Raw genomic sequence first — 17,472 nt, forward strand, 5'->3', positions numbered from 1 at the left:
AAAAATTGCAAAAATACTATAGGAAGTCGCAGATACCCTTCACTCAGCTTCCCTAATGTTTATATCTTACAGAATCATAGTACAGCTATCCAAACCAAGAAATTATTGGTCCAACACTGTTAACTAAACTACAGACCTTGTTTGGATTTCACCAGTCTCTCCACAACGTCCCCTAATTTTCCACAAATTTCTCCAAAGGTGAGAAAGTGATGGATGCGTCTGCTTTGGCATCCTGACCCGGATGGATCCTGTGTGTAGACAGTGCTGTACGCAGGCTGATGTGGCTCCAAAGAACCCATTCCTGTGGGCCCAAAGCTTTTCTTGGACAACACCCAGGACACATCACTTTTCACTCACTTCTCTTCCATTTTGTACTTTATCTTTAATATATATATTAAATATAAATACAATATTAAATATAATAGTAAATTAAATAGTAAATAATGCATTAAATTATTACATATATTTATGTATTTATTTTTCCAGATTATTGCAAGAACAAATCTTAGGAAAAATAAAAAGGCTACTATTATGAATTCATCATCTTTTATTTATAGAGCATTATTTAATATGTGCCTGCTTTGTACCAGACATAGGGCCCAATACTGGGCATATAGTGGATAGCTAAGGAGAAATAGTTCTGCTTTTCACTGAATAATCATGTCTGTATATAACTATAAGCCTAATAAGTGTTATGAAGGACAAATGCAGAGAATAATGAGAGTCTGTAATAAAGAGACACAATCTGGTTTGGTGAGTCGGGGAAAGTGAAGTGATATTTGAGCTGAGAGCTGAGAATGAGTAAGATTTCACTAGCCTGTTGGGAGTTCTATAGAAAAGGAACAACATGTGCAAAGGCACTGAGGTGAGAGAAACTGAAAGAGCCCAGGGTGACTGGATCACAGAGAGCAGTGGGGCAGGGAGGGGATGTTGGAAAGTAAAGCTGGAGAGATGAGCAGGGGCCAGATTATAGGCATTTAGGCCATGTTGAGATTTGGGTCTATTTCAAGAGCCATGAAAAGCCACTAAAGGGATAATGGAGCAAGAAGAACAGATTAGCTTTTAAAAATAGCCCTATGGCTCTAGTGCAGAAAATGGGTTGGGGAAGAAGGTGTTGAGAATGGTGCTCCAAGTTTAATGTTCCTGCCCTATTTTATGCTAGTTTATCACAACTAGACTGTCAGCTGCTTGAGGACAGAGATCCTACCTTACTCCAGACCTCATGGAGAGAGTAGCTGTTGAGTCAAGTTTGTTGGATTTAATTAATACTGAGCAATTATTGAAGCTCTAGGTGCTCTAGAGGTGTTCAGTAAGTAATTCAGTGAAATAGCTCAAATTTCTAAATCTAAAACTTTTTATCCTTTTTCTACATTTCATTGTTTAACAAATGTTTATTGTATGTCTGCTGTGTACTGTGCATCGTGCTAAGCTCTGAGGATGCGTGGTAACTTAGATATTATCATTGCCATCCATCCTAAATGTTATAGTCTAGTAGGGAAATAGGGCTAATTACACAGCTGTTATTTATTGAGTGCCCACTTTGTGGCAGGTAATGGAGATATGATAGTGAGAAAAAAGAGAAAGCTTCTTTGTCCCCTTGGAGCATACTGTCTAGATGGAGAGAGAGGCAAAATAAACTAAACATATAAGCAAATGTAATCTTCAGTTAACACGTGTTAAATACCTGGTGCTGTGAGAATTTAGGGCGAGATGACCTGGACTTGGAGGTTGGGGATGGCTTCTTAGAGTTAAGCATCAGCTAGCCAGGTGACAAGGAAGGGAGGAGAATCTTCAGTGTCACTACCGCAGAGAGAGCAAGTGGGGATATTGGGAGTTGAGGCTGGGATTAATTAATATAATTATGCAAACCAAATAGGCTCTTTTTAGAATTCCTCGTTCTATTGATGTATAGCAGAAATATTTGTTGTTTCCTTCAAGCCACTATATTTTTAACAACATTTACACTGGTATTATAAACAGGGAAAAAAATTATCACATTAATTCTATATGATGTTTAAGTTCAGCTACTCTTCTAAAAATAACATCAGTGGCTTTGCATGAGAAAGAGAAAAGTATAATGAGGGGGAAAAAAGAAATTTTTAGTGTATATATATTAAAATTAAAACGTCCAAACTAATCTGAATAATCACGAGAACTTGTATTCGGAACAACTATGTAAAAGAAGGAAGCAATACCAAGAATTACTTTAAAATTATCTTTCATGTGATTCTAGGAAAATTCTGATATTTAAGAATAATTGTGGAATTATTTTAGATTAATCTTTTCTTTCACAAATGTAGTAAACTGAGTTGTTAAAGTATGTATTATGTTGAATAATTGGAGTAATTTATGGATGAAAGTGTGGGCCAGTAATTTTATTACATAACAGAAAAAATTGGACTTAGGAATGGAAAATAGTTGTACATAGTTTCTCATGATCTTGATATAAAATCTCCGATCTTACTAGATGAGTAATTTTCTACAATAAATATTTTATTGGTCTGTGAAATAATAGTTTATTCTGATTTTTCTCGGTATTAAGCAGCCTCTTTAACATGTGGGGCATGAGAGCATGGAAGGGCTCAGGTATTATTACTCCAAGGCTGCCACTGGGTGAATGATGCTGCCATTTTTGAGACTATAGGAAGATATGGTAAGGAACACCTTTAAAAAAATTTGTTTTAAAGGAAAAAGTTGGAATTGAAAAACCTGAGTCTGGTATTCAGAGAAGATATAGGGATAGGGCTAGAGATAGAAATTTGGGAGTCATTATAATGTGGATGGTATGTAAGACCTTTAGATGGGATGATATCATCAAGGGTGTGAGGGTGGCTACAGTGGAGACTCTTTCAGCTAGGGAGTGAGTTGAAATTGGGAAGAGAAAGGTCATAGGAAAGTCATCCCCAGGCCACGCCAACCTTTAGAGTTGAAAAGAATGAGAAGAGGAGATTCAGGCAAAAAAAAAAGGAGAAAAAGAGGAAAGCCAGAAGAATGTCACTGATGCTGAGTAAAGCAAACTTTTCAAGGATGGAGTGATCAGTTATGGCAGCTGCTGCTGAGAATTTGAGAAGAGGAGGACTGAGAATTAACCATTAGATTTGAAAACATGGAGGCCATTGATAACTGTGACAAGGATGGTTTCATCTGAGGGTGTGGACACAGACTGGATTGGATCGAGCTGTAGAAAAAATGGAAAGTGAGGAAGTGGGTATAACTAGAATGAATTTTACCATCTAAAACTTACGTGTGTTGTACATTATGTATCTAAATAGCAGTGCTGATAACAAGGAATTTTCATAAAGAGTTAAAGAGAAAACAAAGTATGTTACTATGACTCTTATTTCTTGTGAGTACCCACATGCTTACTATTTAGTCCAGTGCCAATTTTAGGCCAGGAAAACTAGTTCTTTCATTTTGTATCTACTTACACTATAGAATGTTCAGCTGGGTTTAAATAAATGTTAAATCTGTCATTAAAGCCCCTGGTGCTAATTTACTTTATTGCATCCTCTAGGGTACTGTGGAGGGAATATATATGAGTTCATAAGGATTGGATGATAATCTGGAGTAGGACAGGTTAGACATACCTGTGTTCAAGTTCTGACTTTGCTCTTCACTAGCTGTGTGACCCTGGCAAGTTACCTAACTCTTCTAAACCAATTTTCTCTGAGATAAAATTTGAATAATAATGATGTGAGGATAAAATATGATAATGTGTCTAAAGTACTTACACTTAAAGTATCTGGCACCTAGTAAGAGCTTAGACAACGTGAGTGATTTTGTATTGCTATGATTACTGACTCGTTCTTGAATGGGACATAACTGAAATACTATGCAATTGAGTAAACAGAAGATAGGTCTTCTAACACAGAACAGAAAAATGAGATGCCAGAGAGTAAACCATACCTTATAAACCACAGTATTTGGTTCACGTTACTCTACACGTATTCATTTCTCTTTGTTATTTCCTCGCCTTTCGTAGTCATATAAGCATAGTGGTTAAGACTGCAGGCTTTGTAAAGCGTGTTATGTCAATCCCCTGGAATTAGCTGGATCTTCCACTTCCATCGCCCATCCTTTCTAATACCATCAGCATTGCTAGTGGTAGTGGCTAACGTGTATTGACTGCATCCTAGGTACCAAGCACTGTTCTAAACACTTTACAACAGTTAACCCGTTTAAATCTCACAGCCTTAGGAAGTGGCTGCCATTATTGCCTCCATTTGTACAGAGGAGAAAACTGAAGCACAGAGGGGCTAAGTAACTTGCCCTAAAATGACACTGTTATAAGTGGTAGAGCTGGAATTCAATCCCAGGCAGGCTGGTGACACAGTTTGTACTCATAACCACTTCATCCTAATTCCACTGGGGACTGTAAAATAGGATTTAAGTTGTCACAGCTTTTTTGGGATGGGGGTAGTAAAAAGGGAGGATCAATATCCTTCCCCAGCAGTTCCTTAGGAATTAATGATTTGTGTTGGGTATTCAGGTTTCACATGCCACCTCTAGCCACCAGCCAATCAGGTAGGTTCATGAAGACATCGTAAAACAGAGCGATCCTATTCTCTTGGTTAACTATAAATGTTAGTCATTAAAATCTAAGATTTGAGGGTCAGGTTCTTTGGTGGTTATACCCAAAGAAGGAAGAGTTATTTTTGTGTTAAGATATTTAATAAGTTCTCACATGCTTAGCAAGAAAGCTAAATTAAGCCTTGCATTGGGTAAAATTATAAACATGCTTTGTGCCTCAGATAAGGCAATGTATATAAATAGAACAGTTGGTATACATGGTTAATATATACATTATATATACGTATACATGTATACAATGTATACTTAATGGTATAGCTTCCCTTTTTTCTATGCAATGTAAATCACTGAATGTGAGCATTTCCATCTGACACAAACTGTCAGTCTCAGAAGAGCATATTGTAGGATGCAGTATATGTTAGACAACAATCAAGATTGCCCTTTTCTTCAGCATGGTGATTTTTTTTTTCTTTCTGTACCCAGCAGTTAGTACTAAGGCCCGAAACCCTTAGTTACAGAACAAAGTAGCTTAGCAGTAATCGAGCCTGTGTGAGGCTAAGAGAAGAATAATGAACATTCCCTGCAAGCTTCCTGCCTAGATGCAGGTGCAGGAATCAGGAGGTCATGAATAATGCATGACATGCAGATTAGGTGGTGGTTTTTCCTACTGGGGTTTTGACTTTACTACCTGCCTGGCTGCTATATGTGGAAAGAAGGTAGGCGATGGCACAAAGTGTCACAATTTAAAGACCGAGCTCACAAAAACACTGCATATCCTTTTGAAGAAATAAATTTTGGGGTAGCTGAAATGCAAACCTCTATGGTCTACTTCTAACCTGAAGTAAGCTCCAGGTTATCAGTTTACTCACTTTCTTGTTTTACTGTTTTAATTTAAGAAACCTTATAATTATTTGGTCATACGCACACAATCAAGAATTCTTTAAAGACTGTTAAACTGTTATAGAAATTATTTACTTACAGTATTTGATCTATGGATCAGTGAAATTTTGCTAAAAGATACAAATACCTAGAGAATATTGTCATTACAGATTAAACAGGCCCATTTTTCTCCTCTGATGTATGTAAAGAGAAGCATCAATAAGAGAATATTTCTATCATCAGACTTCACTTGGAATTATCCTGATGAATGCAAATACTAGGGTTAAGGGGGCAGCAATAAAAGAGGTAAACAGTTCAAGGACGTAGAGTGAATTAAAGAACTGGGCTGTTACTCCTTAAAGCTTTATTTAGGCGGTAGGACTCTGATACCCCGATGGGGATGTAGGGAAGGTTCAAGATGATTTCCTGCATTTTCCCTCAGGTCAGGGGGCTTTAAGTGGGAAGACATTCTTCGGCTCACAATTCCATTTTGATGATTTTTCAAGCAGACAAAAAGAAGAAAAGAGAAGAAAAAATGAACCTTGCTATCTTTTGTATAATTATTATGCATTTTTATGGCATGTTTTTTCTCTCTCTCCCCAATTCGGGATACTGGAATATGAGCTGGCTTTCATTTCTAGCTGAGTCTGTCATTTCCGCTAGGCCCCAGTTTGGCCAGATGCCAAGACCAACAGGTGATCCTTGTAGCTGCAAAACAGCAGGAAGTGGGCCGTGCTTGAAAGAGACAGTTCACCAGAGGGGCTGTCTGGCCTCTCTCCATCTTTCTGCATAATTAACACCCCCTCCCCCATGCCAAGCAGAAAATCTGTGCTGAGTAGCTCAGCTGCAGCAGCCGTTGAGAAGCGCTGTGAGGAAAAGAATGTTAATAAGGGATGTTGGAAGAAATAAGCCTTCCGAGTGCAAAGTGCAGTCTGGCCCTGGATTTACAGAAAGCCTGGCCCTTCTGAGGGGCTAGAGCTATGTTTTCTGTTGGAAAAGATTTTCCCTTGCTAAACAACTATGGAGAACTGGGGTTCAATGGACCTTGGAGCCGTTGGTTCTAACTGGACTTTAAGACCAGTTTAAAATCCCTGTTTTCTTTCTTTCTTGTCTTATAAATAAAAGTAATGTCTGAGACATAAAGAGTAAAGGTAACACAAGCTAAAAGACTGCCTAGGTCCCACAGATCCTAGTAAAGATAGAACAAAGCAGGAAGCTGGCCATGAGGAAGCGGGAAGTAGGCCAGTTAGTGACGCACAAAGAGGTGTTCAGCAGGTAGCTTCTGATTGGAAGATAGCAGCAGTTCCTGGAAACTTAAAACTGTTTCCTGTAGATGACTCCAACCCTGGAAGCTTGTAAAACAAGATAGTCTTCAATTCTCCATTATGTGGCTGAAGTTTTGAATTGACTTTGCCTTCCTCTTCCAGCTGTAGAGCATCACTTTAGAAGGCTTTTCTCCTGGAAATACCTGTTCATCCTTCCTTTCTCCCCCATTCCCACAGATTCTGTTCCTGCACATTGGGATTGTAAAGGAGGTTATTGTAGGGGAGGAAAAGAAACTTTTCCCCTACCCTCTCGGGTTAATTGTCTGGGGCCCTGCAAATTAAATTGACAAAAGGCAAATTAGCAAGAGGAAAGAACAAACAGTTTATTTATACATGCAACACGCACACATGCCGGAGTCCTCAGTGATGAGTAACTCAAAGGGGTGGTTAGAATTCGGGGCTTATATACCATTTTAACAAAAGGTAATAAATTGTGGGGAAGTGAGTAGTCAAAAGAGAAAGGGATCTGGGCTTCTACAGAGGTAGACTGTAGGAAGGTGACTAAGAAGTGTATGGGGGAAAATAATGGTAATTAAGGGTTATTTATGCAGACGCATCTCAGTGCCATCCCTGGTGATAGGAGTTGCGTGTTGTACTGCTCTTCCTGGTACGGGAGAGAGGGACACCTTTACAAGTGAAAATTTCCATTACAAATGGGAAATTTATGTCCTGCTTTTAGGCATATAAAGGAAGTGGTAGAGAGCTCCTCCCGTGTCTACTGTGTCTCAGTTGCCTTAAGCTCAAAATAATCCTTATTACAAAGTAGCATATTTAGGATTTTGCTATTTTGGGGTTGCATATCCTGATCGCTTTTATTATCTTGCTTTTTAGGGTTTTAAATCTAGAAATTGACTGAGGGGGTGTGTACTTAGACTGTCTCTTTGTGCCTCCCTTGTGGGAACATACCAAAAAGGACTGTTCGAAGGCAGGCACCATACCTTACATTACTTTTACCTGCTCCTACACCTGGCAGGGATTTAGGTATTCAGTAACTTTTTGTTGGACTGAAGGAATGAATCAGTCAATTAAAACTGGCGGTCCTGCTTTTGGAGGTCTTCACAGTGAACAATTGTGACAAACTCTTGTTGCATTAAAAGTAGTAAAGAGGAAAAGAGAGACAGCAGCTTTGCAAGCATAGAAGTTTAATTGCATCCATATAGTAAGATGTGATCAAGTTCTGGAGGATTTTATATTAAGCAAATCTAGAAGAGGTTAGTTATAAACCAGATCCCTTTTTATTAGCTCATTTGTAATCGTGAATATGCTTTTTCAATGACTGGATTACTCTCATCTGCCTACAGGGTACATCCGTCCCCAGTATCCAGAGTCCGGGGGAATCGAATGAATAATCAGAAGTTTGCTTGGTGAGTATACAGTCTAAGTTATGAGAATTTATAAGTCTTATGGGACATTTTAATAGGGCTGTGTTAAAGCAAAAGAGGACAATTCTTACTGCTCTATAGAGAATGCAATTTTACTAACTGAACTATGCATTGTGCCTTTCCTTTGGCAAGTTCTAAATAAACACGATAGAGTTCCTTTGCAGCCAAAACTCTTCCTCACCAAAAACCAAGTGCAACATTTTTTTTCTAACAGATATGGTATATTTCCCAGGATTATCAACTGTTACATTTTTAAAGAATGTTTCCGGGCTGGCCCTGTGGCGTAGTGGTTAAGTGCATGAGCTCAGTTGCTGGTGGCCTGGGCCCAGATCCTGGGCGCGCACTGACGCACTGCTTGTCAGGCCATGCTGTGGCAACATCCCATGTAAAGTGGAGGAAGATGGGCACAGATGTTAGCTCAGGGCCAGTCCTCCTCAGCAAAAAGAGGAGGATTGGCAAGGGCTGATCTTCCTCACCAAAAATAAAAAATAAAAAAGAGAATGTTTCCCTTTTTTCGAAGATACTATAAGCTTTTTAGTGAGAGTTAAGCAACAACTCAGATTTTTCTAAAGTGCCAACTTCCACTACTCATGAAGATTTTCATAGTTAATTAATCTATATTAATTTTGGTGGTTACTACTTAGATTCTTTTTTCTGACTTTAGCCTTAAATATCTAGGGATTTTTTTTTTTTAATTTGGGGAATGCAGAGATCTTCTTTCACTGACTAGTTCTTGAGTAAAAATATTGATGGAACTTACCAGAAGTGAACTGAAAAGTTATTTATACCACAAAAATGTTGATTATTGATTCTTTAAAGAGGCAATTTAAGGTGTTTCACAAATGTTTCATGTGAAACAAAAAACGAATTAATGTAGGTTTAAAATCCATATTTGTTTACATTACTCTATTCCACAAAGTTAACTTTTCTACACATAATGTATCTTCAAAAAAAGGAAAGAAAAAAATTACTGTGTACTGTATTACTTCAAATGTGAATGGAAATTCACATTTTTACTTCATTAAGTTGTGCTTAGAATGGGATTTTGATTAAAAACTATGGCTTTTTTTTTTTTTAAATATGGGAAGATGATTACCAAAGATTGAGCTCCCAAATTAATTTTACTCCTAAATCAGGATTATTTTTAGACACAAAATAACGATTCTTTGAATTTGAATAGGGCCTAATCAGTTCACCTCCCCTCCTCTATTAAATCTAATTAACCCTCACAATAGCTCGGTGATGTTGTTAAATATTATGCTGTTCTTTTTCACAGAGGGGGAAGTGGAGCACAGAGGATACAGCCATTTGCTTACACACTGTCTAAAAGCTGGGGCATCCTTCATGGTTTCTCACAATCACTAAAACGTATTGTCCCCTGTCAGACCTGGAAGGCTGAGAGAATAATAATGCTGATGGCCATTACGTAAAAGGAAAGGGAGAAATCAGGTCCTTTCTTGACTGCACGGAATTGATATTTCTTCTCAATACAAGGCATGTTGTACTAAAGAAACCTTATTCCGTGTAAAGAATATGAGCTGCTCAAGTGAGCAACATAAGCTAATGGATAGAGTACAACATTGTCAGTTATGAGATCCAGTTTCTACAGCTTATTTCTCAGTAACTAAATGTGGAACACTGAATAAATAACAAATTTTCTTTCTTTCCCTTTTTCTTTCTGGAGTATCGGAATACCATAAATTGTTCCTACATAATTCATAACACATTATTTGGTTAGTAAGTTTAAACCACTTTTATCTCCAGGGAAGTAATCCATGAAAAACAAAAAGGACTTTTACTACTAGCTTTGAGAAAATTCAACTTTTATTTATTCAGCAACATTTATTTACAGTTCCTGGCACTGTGAAAAACACTGGATTAGAAAGATAAATAAAACATAGTTTCTATTCTCAAGAGACTCAGTGTCTTATAGGGTGAGAGTGTGTGTGTGTGAGGGTGTGTGTTTGTCACACATATACGATATTATATGATATCATACAAAGAACATATAATAAAATGTGGATAATGCTCTAAGTAGATATATTTAAAGTATAATGTTCAGAGGTAAATGTTATCAACTTTGTTTAAGACCAATTTGAGAGTGGGTAGTAGAGAAGGGGGAAAGTATAAAGGAAGGAAAGGACTGTCAGAAAACCCGTCCCAGAGAAGTTTTCTGAGTAAAGACCCAGAATTAGTAGAAAAAAGCAGAGAGTTTGAGATATTGCTTCCTTTATAGATTGAAACACATATATAAGGACCTGGAGACGTTTCTAAATTAAGTATTGTAAGAACATACATGGATTTAATACATGTGCTTTATTTGGTCTTGAATTAGTTAAAATTTCTATTATATATACTACCTTGAATTTTTCTTAAGTAAATACTGTGAGGCTGGTATATGGAAATAAATCACCTGGCTAGGAAGAAGCCCGGTGACTCACCCAGCATCTACATCTAGTTAAGTGGTAAACACTTGCTATTTGTTTATGAAATATTGGCTCTGAAAATCCAGAAAGTTTAAATACTCATGCTGGCAATGGAGATGAAGGGAAAGTGATAGTTGCTCTCCCCAAAATAGAAGTTTGGGATAATTTATAGAATTAGATGTCGAGTTCAACACTAGCTTGGCTGTGGCTTGAGTTAGATCTGCAAACACTATACATGAGTGATGTTGGACGATTTTGTGAAGTTGGGTTAGCAAATGCTCCAGTCAGTTAAAAAAATACTGTTCATCAAATAACCAGTTAAACCCCAGTAAAAGTTGAAAAGGCTTGAACTTATAAGTTATGCATAAGAAATGCATGACACTTGGTAGGGTGTAAGCGTCCATGGCTGTGGTTGAACTTTCAAACCAGCATTTATTACTGAGTAAAGATGGTTTAAAGTATAAGTAGTGTTTTTCTTTGCATAATGTTAATATGAGAGCAGCATCCACTGGCCTCATTCCTGTGGCATTTCCTCTGGAGCTGAAGAAATGTGTGGAAAAGAATGTCTGTTCAAGGCAAACAAGCCTGCTGGAAGGGAAAGAAAGTGTGGTAACAAATGTACACATCCAGGGAGGAGATGAAAGCAAAGCACCAGGATGTAAGGGATCCAGTGACAGATGTTAGGATGGAGCCAGCTTTGCTATAACCATATGCTAATTCCCAGGGATTAAAGAATGGTAATGAGAACTTCTTGCGGGATGTATTAGTACTGCAATAAAGAACATGAGATCATTGTACAACTCACTTAATATTTAATTAATCGAAGGTAGCAATCCAGGCCAGACATAAACTCTGTCCATCAGAATGGCACTCCATTCACTGCCACCCCACGGTAGTAATATTTGTTTAATCCCCCCCCCCCAAAGCCCCAGTAGATAGTTGTATGTCACAGCTGCACATCCTTCTAGTTGCTGTATGTGGGACGCAGCCTCAGCATGGCAGGAGAAGCAGTGCGTCCGTGGGCGCCCGGGACCCGAACCCCGGGCCACCAGTAGCGGAGCGCGCGCACTTAACCGCTAAGCCACGGGGCCGGCCCAATAGTAGTAATATTTGTTGATTTGAGGATTGATGAAGCCTTTGAGGTTCGGCATTCGAATTCTATTCTCCATTTCATGTGTCACATCTCTCCTCTTTCTTTCATCATTGTCCTTAAGTAGAGGTGATCACACCTTCCTTTGTCCAATAACTATATAAACCTTTTTTAGAGTATTTGCCACTCTTCTTGTGTACAATAATGCCAGCAAAAAATATTTTGCTGCATTTGGGGCAAAAGGGGGGAAATGGGGCAAACCTTATCAGAAAGTTGAATGTGCATATAGACTTTTGTTCTTTACAGATTTTTTGCATGAAGCTATTATATTCTGATATCAAACACAGAGTGGCTGTTTCCAAGTCATCTTTCAGCTGTTTTATTCCCAAAGAGATAATAGAAATCTGGAACCTGTGTTTGGTGTGCCTGTGTAGGTTGGAGCAGGACAGGGAGGGGCTTGGTGGGGAATATCTCTGAACTGAACATTAAAGTTGATTTCAGGCTCCAAAAATTTCTGGGATCAGTGTGAGTATTCCACAGACATACTCATTAGTATATGCTTATTTTTAGCTTTTCACCCTTTCTTCTCACCTCTCTGCTTCTCCCCCCACGTTGTTCTGTTCCTCAAATTTTCAAGGTCTTGGGCATATGTTTGATGATGGTGGTAGTGGTGGTTGTGCTGTGCAACCAAAATGTCTGTTATCCTATTATGGGCTATTATGTAACAGTGGTAGTGGGTGACTTTCTGGGCTACTTATGTAATGACATAGGAAATAAATTATTATTAATAGGAATTGTCATCAGTAAAATAGAAGTAATTTTCTCTAACCAACTGGATGCTGCCATTACCAGTCTCAATTATGATTTATTTCTTACCAACATCCCCGAGATGTTACTTAGCTGTATACACAAAGAAGCTCTAGTTTTAACAGAGTATTTATGCAAATGATGACACATTCTGAGTGTGAATCACATTTCACATTTGGATGTGAAAAAGTTCTGTGTCACCTATTTTTGTGGAGGGCAGCAAGAGCCTTTTCACGCTTTGATGTTTTATTGTTGGATATATAGTGCTACAATGAACCTAAATATTTATACGCATAGAATTGCAAATGTTAGACATGACTTCACAGAAACTTTCTGAAGGATGTAACTGGTGTGGATTTTTGTCATAAAAATAATAAGATTCCTTCTTGTTTAAACCTTTTGTGTTAATAGAGGAAGGCACTCAAGTTATTGTTATTGGAAACCTCTCAGAAAGCTGCGGTAGAAACAGCCCTTTAATGAGAGACAGAGCATTTCCAAATGTAGTGGTTATCAATTTCCGAGCCGTAAAGGAAATATAGCATCATCACGTTCAGTTCAACTCCTCACTTTCCAAATGTAGAAATGGAAGCCCAAAGATAAAAATGTAACATGTCAGATGTGGACATAAACCCAGGTCTCTGCACACCTGTCTAGGCATCTTTCTGCTACGTAGCAGTTAGCTACCTGTGGGTACAGCACGAGAAATGCAAGATTAAATAAGATGATGTTTAATTCATTACGAGCTAAGCAGAAGGCTTTTGTCTGGGAAATTCCCATGATATAGATGTGGGGAGAGAAAGGAGAAATAGGAGAGGCCTAATTGCTGCCCACTCCAATACGTGGCGGTTACTCCCTGCTAGAATGTTTACTCATCATCTTGCAGATCCTTGCATGCTCATTATTTATAGATAATATTGATTATGTTATTTTAATTACCAGAGCAGTCTACTGCCTTGCTTTTTGACTTACAGGGCAAAAATTATGACAATAGGTATGGACTTTAATCTGTGAAAGTTCCAGTTCCCAGAATGCTTGCCTGGCCTTCACGGTTTTTTTAATCCATATGTTTTGGCAAATAAGTAACAGCAGGTTGCCTTTAGATTTAGTTTGAAAGCATGCTCTTTCCAACGTTTGATAAGAGATTCGGAAAATGGGCCGTAGTTCATGTAATCATGAACCAGTTTGCAGTTTCTCTGTATACATACTGAATTACAGTGAAAAAAGTGCCCCCAGGGTGTTGCTACATATTAAATCCCTCCAAATTCACATCTTTTTTTGTTATAATCCAGTATTGGCCATTAAATTCCTTAATTACTTCCCCCACCTCCTCAAAATTTAGCTTGGTGACAATTATTTATACTATAAACTTGTGTACCATCTCTTAGATTGACCTTATTAAAGACCTGTGGTCTAATTTTCCTAAATTCTCTATTACCCAGAATTTCAGCAAGAAACCTCATGATAAAAGTGTTTCACATTCCTGTTAGTATCAGCTGATTTTTGTTTCTAGTGTTGCTTCAGTCACAATAAAGATGATTTGGGGGGAAAAAATTAAAGTAGGTTATTTCTGCAATTATGTCCTTAATTATAGGAGAATTAGGGCTCTAAAATCAGGCTGAGCTGTAAAGGTCACCACCTCTGAGACATTTTTCTGTTAAAAGTCCATGAGTATTTTGTTTTTACCAACCTGCTGCTCAGAATCATATTAATGTCTTACTGAATACCTGATATAAGAACCTATAAAAGGGCATGTCAGTATACTCTTTGTTGATTCCTGGCATCTTTTCGGCACTGTAGCTAGGTATGGTACTATCGTGTAATAAAACATCTTTGTTGTTTTAACTAATTTTAGCATAACTGAGAGATATTTAGTATTCAAAAGGACTTGTTTGGAAAATCCAAAAATATGTGGACACTGAACAACATGCTTCTAAATAACACATCGGTCAAAGAAGAAATCTCAAGAGAAAGTAAAAATATTTTCAACTAAATGAAACTGAGAATACAATTTATCAAAATTTGTGAGATGCATCAAAAGCAATGGTTAGAAGGAAATTTAGAGCATCGAATGCCTATATTAGAAAAGAAGAAAGATCTCAAATCAATAATCTAAGATTCCACGTTAGGAAATCAGAAAAAGGAGCAAATTAAATCCAAAGTAAGCAGAAGAAACGAAATAACAAAATGAATCGTTTGTAATTCTGAGATTTCTAGCATATGTTTCGTGTAATTGTCATTTTTTTAGGTTGGTTTTATACACTTAAGGATATTTAGAATTACACAATCAAGAATCCTGATTTACTCTGGGAAAGCTACTTAAACTACAGCTTTTTATAGAGTTTTAAATTGTTCATTGTGCGTTATTTTCCATCACAGTCTCCTCCTGTTAAACTTGGTCAGATGTAGAACTTTAAAATAATGGTCGTGTTGTAATGAAACGTGAAGAACAAGGGGATGTGGGGAATCTTGATGAATAATCGAGGAAAAAACTGTGTCCCAATATGAAAAAAATGCATCTATGACAGCATCAGTACAAATCATATTATAATTAACACATCAAATTAAAATGAAGAAAGATCTTATTTTATGTGTATCTAGAGAAGCTGCATTTTTTATTAGTCTTTCATAGTATTTTTCAGTGGATATATTTGGGATAAAATATTAGCTGACCACAGCTGTCTTCTAAATATACATTTGAAAGAATAATGACTAATTTTGAGACCCAATCAGAAATCCTAATGTGTTCTTGAATATGCTGGAAATGCTGCTCAGGATAGTAATCGTAAGGGGATTCCTCTATGAGAATGGTGAGTATACCAGCAGTTTTGTTTTGATTTTCATCCCTCATATTTGCAATGTCATCTTTCAAGCTGTGGAGATTTCTCTGTGTACTCATGGACAGTGAACTAGGAATTTTCAAATTAAATGTGTTCTCACCTTCCTGTAATTTTTCTCAGCTGATCACTAGATTTTCATAAAGTTTCTTAGTAATTTCCTTAAAATTGACTATTTATTACATTTATTAGTATAGCACTAGGTTATCCAAGGTAGAGTCAATAGCCTCATAATTAACATATTTCTTTTAATCAGTTTTAAGAGAGCAGTAGATTAAAACCAACCCAATATCACACAGATTTTAGTCACAGCTACTCCATATAAGCCCACTGCTGATAAACAGCTGGAGGGCTGAGAATCCTGCTGGAATCCTACTGAGATCCGCTGTCTGCTTGTAGCCATGACCTCTATCTAAATTTTCGTTCCATTTAGTCTCCTTTATCAGGTGAGGTTCCTTTGTTGGAAGTCATGGAAACTGACTGAGTCTGGCCAACTTAAGCAAAAGATAATTTTGTAGAAGGACATAAGGTGGGTTATGGAGTCAAAGGGAAAACAGAGGAGCTGGGCCTCAGGAAACACAGGAAGCAGGACACACCCAGAGTCCAGGGAGCAAGATTTAATGAGCAGGTGCAGGCCTAGAGTGAGTCAGCTCCAGCTCCTTGATGTCACCTCCTCAAAATCACAATAGAAGCCAGAGTCTGATCCGCCCCAGCCTGGCTCAGGTGTCCTGCCCTTGGCCCAGGGAGGAAGAGTGCCTTGGTTAACAATCACACTAAGACTGCATGTAATGAGGAGTTTCCCAAAGGAAGAGGAGGTGCTGGTACCAAACCGTGATGGGAAAGACTACGCTTCGTAAACTAGCCCCATCATTCACTCTACTATTCAGCGAACTAGAAGCTGTTATTAAAGGTAGTAAATGAACTTTAATTTTATTCCTTGGAGGCCATCTTTTCTTATATTTTGGATGATAAAGGTGCTCTACAATTAGTGACTAAAATAAGTGGCTTCTCTCAGGTCTTACTCTTCAGCCAAAACATAAGAAGAAAGTATAATCAAAATAGACTCCATTCTTCTTGAAACTTATAGTTTTTGATCCTAATCCTCTCAAACCATCCATTTTCCCAGAAATCCTACTTTGAATCACGTATTTAAAAATGTAGGCTTTAAAACCAAATACACATAGTTATTGTGATAAGATACATAAAATAGTCAACAGAGGAACCTGCTATGAAATGAATAAAGCTCGCGTCTACAAGCTTGGGTTCTGGTATAAATTTGTCACTTATACTAAATTAGTCTTCATGCTTCCTGCACTTCAGTATTTCTATTGAATGAATAAATGAATGGTATCTGACCTAAACTATTCAAATTAGGTCTTGGGAAGAGTGCAAAAGAGATAGTACTCTTCATAGCATCACCTTGAAAGAAAGTGTTTCATAAACCCTAGATATTAGCCCACAATCAAATGTCAACTTTACATAAAAGGAATGTTTTTACTACCCCGAGTGATTCTTTGACACACCTAGAATTTATAATAGCCTCAAATGAGGCCATAATTTACTTCAACTCTCTTGGGTCCTTCTTAATGCTAACAATTTAGAATCCTGAGCAGGTGAATAAGGTAGGTAGGACTGTGGTTTGATACATTAGGTAAATGTGTGTTCCAGAAAGGGCACATGTTACATCTAAGCAGAAGTGATAACTTTTTAGGATATAGGTGGAGCCAGTTTACTTCAGTGTCTGTGAAGGCCAAATAAACAGAAGGGTAACTCTGTAGGTTACCAATTTTATTTGATGATTAAATCTTCTCTTCCGTCCTGTAATACATTTTGAATGCCTTCATAAAGGGACATATCATGTTAACATCCTTTAGAAGGCAATGATTTAAATCACCCATAGGATTAAATTAATGTTATTGTAAACTAGAAATTTCTCCAGTTCTATCTATTTTCTCATTCCTCTACTCATTACCTTTTTTCTTCAGAGGACTGTAACGAAAAAGAAACCTTGCTTTCCTTAGAGTTTGCAGTTGATAGGTATGGGGAAAGAAAGAAAATAGCTTTCTATTATTTTTCACTTTAGCCCTGAATTATTTTGTACTCTTTGAAGAACCCTGTAGCTTAACTGCAAGAATGGACTGATTTCTTACAGTGAAAGTGGCTTACAGTAATCTCCCCCAAACTTTACAGGCTGTGAAG

At 37.5% G+C, this 17,472-nt stretch overlaps 1 protein-coding gene across 15 annotated transcripts in view; it reads left to right on the plus strand.

Annotated features, from left to right (window-relative positions):
- The window catches only part of KLF12 (KLF transcription factor 12), a 424,047-nt gene that overhangs the window by 344,136 nt on the left and 62,439 nt on the right, over nt 1-17,472 (plus strand). For all 15 annotated transcript variants that reach the window (XM_087435990.1, XM_087435991.1, XM_087435986.1 and 12 more), the window contains one exon: nt 8,036-8,098. In XM_087435990.1, coding sequence (XP_087292116.1) covers nt 8,036-8,098 — 63 coding nt within the window. The remainder of the gene's footprint in view (nt 1-8,035; nt 8,099-17,472) is intronic.

The sequence above is a fragment of the Ceratotherium simum genome, chromosome 10 (genome assembly GCF_057802395.1).
Source record: "Ceratotherium simum simum isolate JZ-2026a chromosome 10, ASM5780239v1, whole genome shotgun sequence".
Lineage (NCBI taxonomy): Eukaryota > Metazoa > Chordata > Mammalia > Perissodactyla > Rhinocerotidae > Ceratotherium > Ceratotherium simum.